At 48.4% G+C, this 10,727-nt stretch overlaps 1 protein-coding gene across 1 annotated transcript; it reads right to left on the bottom strand.

Moving 5' to 3' along the window:
- Nucleotides 1-8,829: 8,829 nt before the first annotated feature.
- On the bottom strand, nt 8,830-9,347 carry LOC103640755 (uncharacterized). The gene has a single exon (XM_008664243.3). It carries the CDS (start codon nt 9,212-9,214, stop codon nt 8,990-8,992), a length of 225 nt encoding a protein of 74 aa, XP_008662465.1. The 5' UTR covers nt 9,215-9,347; the 3' UTR covers nt 8,830-8,989.
- Nucleotides 9,348-10,727: the final 1,380 nt, after the last annotated feature.

Raw genomic sequence — 10,727 nt, 5'->3', positions numbered from 1 at the left:
TAAATTTTTAAAATTCAGACATAGTTTTCGTTGACAATATGACTTCAAATGAAAAAGTTGTCAACTATAAACTTCTATAACTTCTCAAGATCTACAAAGTTTATTTTGGTTGTTTGGTAATTTGTTTATCTCATATGATGGTTCTAACAATATGCACAAATTCTATACGTCTCTCTCGTAGTTTCATAAACTACGAGAGAGATATAGTTTTTGTGAACAAATTTATTTTTATTTTGTCATATGAAGAAATGTTCAATATATAAATTGTACATCATGATGAGTTATCCAAATTTGTAGTTGAAAACTTTTTCATTTGAATTAATTTACTACTTTAAAATGTGATTTTTAAATTGTCTTTGCCTAGTGTTGGAGAAAAAACACTCGGCAAAGAGCTCTTTGCCGAGTGTTGTATTTGTGACACTCGGCAAAGAGCCCTTTGCCGAGGGTCAAAAAAAGACACTCGGCAAAGAAACTCTTTGCCGAGTGTCAAAAATAAAACACTCGGCAAAGAGCTTCTTCGCCGAGTGTTTTCTTTTACCGAGGGTTTTTTGTGTGGCACTCGGCAAAGAGCTCTTTGCCGAGTGCCCGAAATAAAACACTCGGCAAAGAATATGGCACTCGGCAAAGAGTCAAATTCCGGTAGTGAAGATCGCCCCGACGGCAATAAGTGCGGCTCCCGTCAGGAAGCCGAACATCTTACGGTTCCGAATGGTCACTGTCAAGGAGACGGGGAAGCCTGATTGGTGCCGCTTAATGATCATCTCGTCGGAAGCTTCGGATCCCACACCGGTGTCGAACGACACAACGCAAAACGGTGGTGATAGCAGACCACAAGCCAACTGCACAGCGACGACGAGCCACCACCCTACCAATGCTCATAATAAGGATGTCTGTCCGACCGGCAATGCACCCTTGACGAGGACCGTTAAGTCGCCAACCGCATTATCGAACCCTGTCTCTTCATCGGGCGCTTGCAAGAAGGGCAAAGGAGAGGCCCCCACGGATTTTGACGAGGAGAGGCCGGCAAAGGCCACGGTAAGGCTCCACGAGGGGAACAAGGAGGCCTCCGTCGCCAAGGAGAAGAGGAAGACCAAGCAGGTCAATGTCAAGGAGCCGGGGAAGCCAGATCAGTGCCGCTTAACACTCATCCCACTGGTGGCCCTGGATCCCGCTCCGCCATTAAACGACACAACGCAAAACGACGGCGACAGTAGACATCAAGCCTACTGCACGGCGACGGCGAGCCACCAGACTATCAATGCTGATAATAAGGGTGTCTGTCCGACCGGTGATGCATCCTTGATGACGACCGTTAAGACGCCAACAGCATTGCCACCTATATTCTAGCATTGCCACCAGACTATCAATGCTGATAATTTCATGTACTACGCTCTTCCATCACCTTTCGATGGCATTGCCACCTATATCATAGGATTTATTCCAAGTAAGCGACATGCTGTTTTGACTTGATCTCGATCAGATCAGGGTAGTCATCGACTCCTTTTTGTCTCTGCAATTTCTATATATCATGCTTGGTAATAGATGTTGCTAGTGATCCACATATTTTATATGTAAATAGATATGTGTTTCTACGCCATAATATCACTCGATTTGTTGCATCCATAAAGGTTTATCTCATGTTATACGAGTATAACTACGCTCGCTAATCGTAATCATTATGTTATGTTGCAATATATGCTACATATGACTCTTTAATATTATGCTCAATAGAAAAATTGTGTTCTCATCAGCTTCTTTATTAGAAGTTTGCTTCATATCTGCATAATTTGGTAATCGGGAAAAGTGGGTGTCCATTAGATCGAAATATGCTAGGAGTTTGAATTATCGCTTTTAGTCTTTGGTTTCACCTAGTTTTAGCTACAGGACAATGGTGATTATACCATTCGATGGCCTTGCAATTGTGATTTTACCCTTCGTTTTTCAACTTTGCGATCTTACATCTCCATTTCGAAAACGAAGCGCAGCCATAACTTTGGGTATAAATGATTCATAGCTTGGTTTGAAACTTTAAAACTTAACTTTGGGACACTAAACTATTTCAAAATAAAAACATCTTTGAGATATATATAACTTGGGTATATGTTTATCTTCATTTAATTTAACTTCAAAAAATTGTATGTTTATGCTACCTTTAGAAATATAGTCTATTTATAGAGATGGACGATAACCCTAACCACCTCTAGAAATCTATGTTGGAGTTTTTTTTAAGAACTTTGCACTATGGTGTTCTTTTCCTTTATATTTCTAACAAATTCTAGATATCTCAAGATCTGAGGACAGGGATTTCTCAGAGATGTGCATAGGATGGGGTTTATATGTGTACGCACTAGGAACGAGTGTGTATCCATGTGTCATGTTTGTGGTTGCCTTTGTTTGTATTATGTTTTGTAAAAAGGAAAAAACTTTTAGACATCATTTTGATGAATATTACATTTTGTTGGAAGCCCAAACAACAGTTCAAAGTTCGAAATAGGCTCCTAGCCCATCTTCAACTTCAACTTCAGGAAGTCCAAAAGCGTTATTCTCTCTATGGGTTTACGGGACACCCTCGGTGTCAGGGTATAGTCCGTTACCGTGAGCAACCAAACGCAATCCACGTACCGAGTACTTATGCAAATTTACATTACGCAATCAATTTATGAATATATTTTTCAATAAATAATAATTATAGAAATTTATCGTTGTAAATTTGTCGCTCTAAGTCTCAGACTTTTCAAGCGTTGCAAATTTGTGATTGGTGATTAGTTATTTGGAATCATGCGAGACTCCACAAATACCATAATCCAGTGACCATATATGCATATGTTGTCAATACATCTGTTCGAACCAAAATTGAGCGCGGACGGTCCGGCCCTGAGGCCGGACGGTCCGCGCTTGTGGGCCGGACGGTCCGCGCGTGCGCAGAACAGATTAGGGTTCCGAGTTTTGTGCTACGGTTGTTAGCTAAAATCATGGGATAAGCTCGGAAATTAGTTTGTAAAGGGTCCAGCCCCCCTCCTCTATAAATAGAGAGGTATACGGCCGATTTGTAATCATCAACAATCGAATCAATACAACTTTTATTCGCATTTTATCCTAGGAGTAGTTCTAGTCTAGTTTAGGTTTAGCCTCCCAATCCCCAAATTCTCCGCCTCTCCTCGACTCTACGTCGATTAGAGGAGTCTAGGTCGGCCTGCCCGAGCCTAGACACCACCTAGGATCTCTACTCCCCGACGGGGTCCCTCCCGGGAGCAAGATCCAGGCGCCGTCGGCGATCTTCCGCCGTCCCTGCGTACGTGCGGACCGTCCGGCCCCAGGGCGCGGACCGTCCGGCCGTCAGGCAGAAGTCCCAGCCGCGCACCAGGCCGCGGACCGTCCGGCCCCAGGCCGCGGACAGTCCGCCCTTGCGCAGAGAGCACCACCGCGCCTCGCACCAGGCCGCGGACCGTCCGGCCCCTGCGCGCGGACCGTCCGCCCCTGTGCAGAGGGCACCGCCACGGTTCTTGTTGAGTGTTTGGCGCTCCGAAAAAGCGTCAACATACTTTTGGCGACTCCGCTGGGGACAACACATATAGACCTATCAAATCGGCCCTCAATGGCCGGTTCAAAAGATAGCTCTGAGGTTTCCACCAGCAATATCATCACACCGACATGGGAAGCCTTGCCGGCTGAAGAACAACTTCTGTTCGAGGAGCGCCAGGAGCAGCTGATCCAAGAAGCAAAGGCGAAGTTCCTGGCTGACTTCAAAGTGGACAGGAACAACAAAGTCGTTCGGCAACGGGCGACAGATCTGGCTTCGCTCCGACCTACTACGATTACCCCAAATGTAAGTAGCACCAACGAACTCCAATCTCTTAAAGCTTACATAGACGAACAGCGAGAACATATGCAAAATATCATAGGGGTTATGCAAAACGATTGTAGGAGACTAGTACGTGCATTTGATAAATCTAGTATAGCAAATTTTCCTTCACACGAGGTTGAATTAGGAGATAGTACACGTAATACATCGGCTAAAGGTTGTCACGATCAGTCACAACCCCCTTATGGGATGCCGATGGACACGTACCCTGAGCAAACGCAAATCGGCAGTAAACCAGCCGATCTACACATGTCCGGATCGTCCGCTCGCGAGAGCGGACCGTCCGGGTCAGCCACAGTCGGGCCCATTTTTAATAAGTTACCTAGACACACACCTGAGCCACCACATAGGGCACCGAATTTAAACTATCCAGTCGGACGGTCCGCATACAACGACGGACGGTCCGCATATAATCACGGACGGTCCGGGTACGTATCCGGACAGTCCGCGCATGAGTCTTTTGAGGGGGATTATTACCTGAATCCTCGCCCGTCCCAACAACACTTCCCATCACATTATGCAATGCACCAGCCCATTAATTCAGGATCCAGAGCCCAGGAAAGCTTCCCGGCCCCACCTAGAAGGCCGGAAAGAAACGATCAAACATATGAGCCATATAGCGCAAATGGAAATGCACCACGTAGCTCAAACCAATGGGGGGAACGACAACATACTAACATGCAACCACCCCCACCTATGTTTGACCAGAGAGCCGGTGGTCTTGCACCGGCTGCCATTGGTATAGTGAGGGAAGAAATAGCCGGGGCGTTCCAAGATAAGCTCGGAGTAAGCATGATCCCTGGGGGGCAATCATATCGGAAGCCTTATGACAGCCGATTTGATCACCACCCATACCCACAGGGAACTAGGATACCCGAGTTTGCAAAGTTTTCGGGTGACCAAGGAAAGAGCACGCGTGAGCACATAGGCCAGTTCCTAGCACAATTAGGAGAATTGGCTGACACCGAAGCATTCCGTGTGCGTTTATTTTCATTATCCTTAACAGGGACTGCATTCACATGGTATGCCACGCTCCCTCCTAATTCCATTTTGTCATGGGGAGACTTAGAGCAAAAATTTCATGAACACTTCTTCTCTAGTGATTATGAGCTAGATTTAGTAGACTTAGTGACCCTACGACAAGAAAAGGATGAATCGGTTAGTGATTATATCCGGAGATTCCAGGATACGAGAAACCGATGCTTTCAAATTCATCTAACAGATAAACAACTGGCGGGAATAGCCTTTGATGGATTGCGCTATTATTTAAAAGAGAGATTAGAAGGCATCCAGTTCTTTACTCTAGCACAATTACATCAGAGAGCTTCGGCTTGTGAAAGCCGAAGCAAAGAACTAGTCAGAACGGTTCATCATAATGTCCCTATAATAGAACACAATCAAAGTAGTTCGGACGATGAACCAAAGAAAGTTTACATTGCCGAAATAGTTTGGCCCGAGCAGGCCAAATCTTCGGCTTGCTACTCCTTGCAGTCAGTTCAAAAGGAACGACAAGAGGAGGTTAAGTTTACATTTAATGTCGGCAAATGTGATAAGATATTCGATGAATTACTAGAAAATGGTAACATTAAAATTGATTATATCGTTCCACCTGCCGACGAACTAAAGCGTCGCGCATACTGCAAGTGGCACAACTCATTTTCCCATGCCACTAATGATTGTAATGTGTTCCGACGACAAATTCAATCGGCCATTAACGAGGGACGATTGAAATTTCAGGAGGACACGGAGCCCTTTCCAATGAATGTGATCGACTTTAATGGCAAAAAGGTCCTAATTCGGCCCAACACAGCCGATAAGGGCAAAGACAAAGAAGTCATCATCGGCAACGCACTGGAGGCCGATGGAAACAACAAAATTTCTTGCAGGAAAGTGATGGCCGAGAAGACTCCTGATGGAGGGGAGACACTGAAGGTAACCATCACAAACTCCAGCGCTGGGGGGCAGGCACAGACAAGGGGATATGCGTGAGAACCCATACTACGCATCGCGGACGGTCCGGTGTCTAGGCGCGGACGGTCCGTAACATCACCGGACGGTCCGAAGCGTTCCGGCGGACGGTCCGGCAACGTCGAAAAGCCACGGCAACCACGTACCTTCAAACCACGACGACCAGAAATAGGTACGTGGAAAACTAACACATTCAAGGCAACTGGTCGGTTGGTAAAATCTAGCCCGACCTTTGATCAATTATTGTCTAAATATGTGAAAAAGAAGGCTGGCTCCAGTGACCGGCCACCAAAGGGACCTCGCTTACCCACCCAGGTGCGACGGCAGGTTAGGCCGATTGGACCACCACACCAATCGGAAAGGACGGAAGGTCATAATGTTCAATTAAGACCTAACGTACCTGCATGGACACCTCCACCACCATATCCACCTATGCCATATCCATACACATACATACCTCCACCATATGTCCTAAATCAAATGTGGGGCATGCCACCATATCCATTTGGGATGCCACAGTACCCCGCTTGGGGGGCACCCCAAATATCTGTATTCAATAGGTTGACACCTCCAATACAAGACCGATTGAGAGCCCCTCAATCTGGTCCACGAGCACAGGCCCAGCAAGATTGCCGAACAACTCAGCCCCAAAGGCTGACTAACCCGGCAGGGGGACATACAGCTATAACCTCCAACAGTACGAAAAAGGGAGAGGTCATTAGAATAGGAGTGACAGATGTCGTCGTACAACAAAATAACGAAGGGCCGATGATTTTTGGTGAATCGGCCAACACAAACAAAAAAGAAAGTACGACTGTCAATAAAATAGCCGATCCAAAATACTCCATGCCCCGATGGTGTCCATCGGGATTGACACGATCGCAAAAGCGAAAATTACAGCGCCTCAGAGCAAAGGAGAATCAGGAAAAAGAGGCAGAAAGAATATTCAATGACACGCATCCGCAGTATCCGCCACCGCAAAAGAGATGGAGACCAAAGGCCGTTGAGAAAAGTCAAACGACCGCAAAGATAGTAAATAAAACAGCAACTGTGCATCTCTCTGCAGGTATGGTAGACTGTCCGGCTATAAAGGCCGGATCATCTGCACAGGACGCGGACCATCCGACCCCTGAGGCCGAACCATCCGCACTACACCAAGACACCTCCGACGACGTACCGACACCCATGGAGGAAGACGACCTGCATGGAGAAGACCTGGTCGACTACGGAGCTACGCCAGAACACTTAGAATTAGGAAGGCAAGGTGACGAATTGGTCAGGACCAGTACGACGCTCGGCGATGTTGGGACTGACAGTTCGGTCAAATCTAAAGGGATCACGTCCATTGAGTCAACCATCGAGACCAAGGCCACTGCGTACCATCCTAGTAAGTGGCAAGATGCCTAAGAAAACCGATGTGATAACATCGAGTTAGTTGCTTTTGGTTCGCTCAGCTCCACCAAAAGGCAGGGGGGCATATGTTCGAACCAAAATTGAGCGCGGACGGTCCGGCCCTGAGGCCGGACGGTCCGCGGTCCGGACGGTCCGCGCATGTGGGCCGGACGGTCCGCGCGTGCGCAGAACAGATTAGGGTTCCGAGTTTTGTGCTACGGTTGTTAGCTAAAATCATGGGATAAGCTCGGAAATTAGTTTGTAAAGGGTCCAGCCCCCCTCCTCTATAAATAGAGAGGTATACGGCCGATTTGTAATCATCAACAATCGAATCAATACAACTTTTATTCGCATTTTATCCTAGGAGTAGTTCTAGTCTAGTTTAGGTTTAGCCTCCCAATCCCCAAATTCTCCGCCTCTCCTCGACTCTACGTCGATTAGAGGAGTCTAGGTCGGCCTGCCCGAGCCTAGACACCACCTAGGATCTCTACTCCCCGACGGGGTCCCTCCCGGGAGCGAGATCCAGGCGCCGTCGGCGATCTTCCGCCGTCCCTGCGTACGTGCGGACCGTCCAGCCCCAGGGCGCGGACCGTCCGGCCGTCAGGCAGAAGTCCCAGCCGCGCACCAGGCCGCGGACCGTCCGGCCCCAGGCCGCGGACAGTCCGCCCTTGCGCAGAGAGCACCACCGCGCCTCGCACCAGGCCGCGGACCGTCCGGCCCCTGCGCGCGGACCGTCCGCCCCTGTGCAGAGGGCACCGCCACGGTTCTTGTTGAGTGTTTGGCGCTCCGAAAAAGCGTCAACAACATCTATCAACTGCAAAGATGGATGAAGTATTGCCCATAATGTTGTATCGGAATTTTACTACTCACAGTAGAAGGAGAATTTATAGCATTCAAAGAATGCTTGGGTTTGCGTAAAACCCAGTTGCCACTGCAGATACAAGGAGAAGAGGAAGACCAAGCAGCTCAACATGATTGACGCACCGGTCAGGATGGTGAGGTAGCGTCCTTGTCTTATTATCTTGTCCTAAGATGCACAGGGTCTTTTGAGTAGCAGCAGTAACTAGGGTTTCAGAAACTTTAGCGATGTCGCGTAGTTTATGTCGCTCTAAGTTAGTGTTCTCTTTGTTCATCGTGTGTAATATTATATTAATTCTTACTATACATCAGAATAATATACTTTCATTTTGTTATCAAGATATTTCCACGATCAATACACCAAATCAGACACCGGCTTTCAATGTTTGCCCACTGCGTTGTGCAAGGAAGTAGGGCGAGCGAGGTTGACCCGCCCGGCCGGTCCGGCATGAACTTCACCGCGGGCGTGGAGGGGACACGAGATCTAGGCGCCCAAGCTCGGCACTCATGTTGGCAATTTAGGTGCACAACATCGTCATTAGATGTTGTTCTGAAAACGAACGATTCACTGTATAAATGGACTTTTCAGTCTGGAGTTTGAGTCGCTGCAGCACCAGGACTAAATAAATTCATCACTATATATTTAATAATATTTGTAACTAGTTTTAAAATAGTGGATGTGACGGAGAAAGCAGAGTGTAGAGAGAGGTATATAGCAGGGTAAAGTACTTAGTATGATTCATCAGATGAGCACAAAATGCTGCCACTGTTGGCTGCTTGTCGGCAGTCGTCACCACCAAAACAATGCATCTCGTACAGTACGTCCCTAACAACTGCTGCCTGCTACGTACACTACTACTGCTACTAGTTACAAAGTCGAGAAAGCATGCACGAGCAGTACTAGCTTCTTCACTTGGGCTGCTTCAGGTTGGTGGATGCGGAAGCTGAAGTGCCTTGTTCGCGCTGCTTGAGCTCGGCGAGGAGGGCCTTGTTCTCCTGGTCCAGCTGCTGCGCCTTCCTCCGCAGCCGGTCGTTCTCCTGCATGATGAGCAGGTTCTCCAGGCACAGGCTGGTGTTCCCCTGGTCCAGCTGCCGCGCCACCCTCCGCAGCCGCTCGTTCTCCGCTCGCTCCATATATCGGTTGCTTTGAGACTTTGAGTTGTGGAACGAAGGAAGGAAGGAGGTGTATTCTGCAAGCTGTGATATGCCTGGGCCGCCGTGGCGTATTATTTATAGCCAGCCGAACCCCTCAATATTGCAAAGGCTAGCTAGCTGTTCACGAGCTGCAATGCTGGTCGTATAGATGGCCAAACGGGCCGGCACGGCCCGTCGCCGGCACGGCCCGACGGCGGCACGGCCCGCCAGGCCCGGGTAGCAAACCGTGCCGTGCCTAGATGGGCCGGCGTGCCGCTGCCGCGGCCCAGGCACGGCCCGTGAGTCTGTTAGTCGTGCCGGGCCGGCCCGGTGGCACTATGGCCCATCTGAGTATATTGTAGAATTTAGCAAAAAATGTGTAGTTGTGGGGGCTTGAACTCACAACCTAGTGCATAAGAGGCTTAAACGCATTCATCTAACCAGTGCAACTGCAGTTTTATTGTGTTATATGTTGAATTCTTATACTTAATATATGTAAACTATTATTTTTAAAATAAAAAATGTAACCGTGTCGTGCCCGTGCCAGCACTACGGGTCGAGATAGTGGCCCAGGCACGGCACTATAGCCGTGCCGTGCCAGGCACTGGCACTATACTAACCGGACCGGGTCGTGCCTGGACCGTGCTTTTTCGTGCCGTGCCTGGGCCGGCCCATCGTGTTAGTGCCAAATGGCCATCTATAGCTGGTCGTCATGTCATCTGGACTGGATTGGAGTACTGCAGCTGCATTTCAAGACACGAGGCTGCTGGCATTGGCAACAGCAAAGTGTGATGATGGAGGTGAATTGATGACGTACGCAGCCAGCAGGGGCGGAGGACTCAGTATAGCTCGGTGTTGCTCAAGCAATACCTTGATTCAGCCCGAGAAGAGATCAACAGTGAAAAAAATCTAATCCCTAGCTAACTCTACCCTGTTCCACGCGACCACACATCCACTGAGTGTCGAGCAAGCTGCCGACGCCGAGCCTTTGCCACTCCGCCAACTCTGTCGTCTCGGGCGGTCGTGCCCCCGTTCGCCTCCAGTCTCCCACCGCTTGTGGCTGACGCACAACAATGCCGAGCAGTTGTTCCACCTGGAGCTAGGGAGCTTCCTGCCTGTGTGCTTGCGCTCGCCAGGTACTCATCGCCGTCGCCCGTCAAAATCGCAACAGTATCTAGAGATCTCTTGCTCTGGCCTCTGGGATGTCCTTTTTCGAGTGATTCGTGAATCGTGATTCGGAAAGCAGTGGGTATGGTCTCTAGGTGACTCGTTCGTCTTGCAATTGTAGTGTTGATGGCTAGTTTGGCTAGTAATTGGCATCCAATGTTAGGCATGCTCATATAATTATAATAATAACTTCATAATTGCCCATCCAGCGTCATGCTTGTTGTTTGGATGAACTCCAGTCCATACTAATTCTTAACGCTCCTCCGGTCCATACTAATTCTTAACACTCCAGCTCCTTGATTTCCTTTGGATTACTGAAAGAGTTATTCTGGTGGGTAAGCAGGGT

This window comes from Zea mays, chromosome 10 (genome assembly GCF_902167145.1).
Source record: "Zea mays cultivar B73 chromosome 10, Zm-B73-REFERENCE-NAM-5.0, whole genome shotgun sequence".
NCBI lineage: Eukaryota > Viridiplantae > Streptophyta > Magnoliopsida > Poales > Poaceae > Zea > Zea mays.
This window is presented reverse-complemented; position numbering and strand designations above follow the sequence as displayed.

Excerpts from the sequence above, each read along its gene's own strand:
- LOC103640755 (XM_008664243.3), bottom strand. The coding sequence starts at position 9,214 with ATGGAGCGAGCGGAGAACGAGCGGCTGCGGAGGGTGGCGCGGCAGCTG.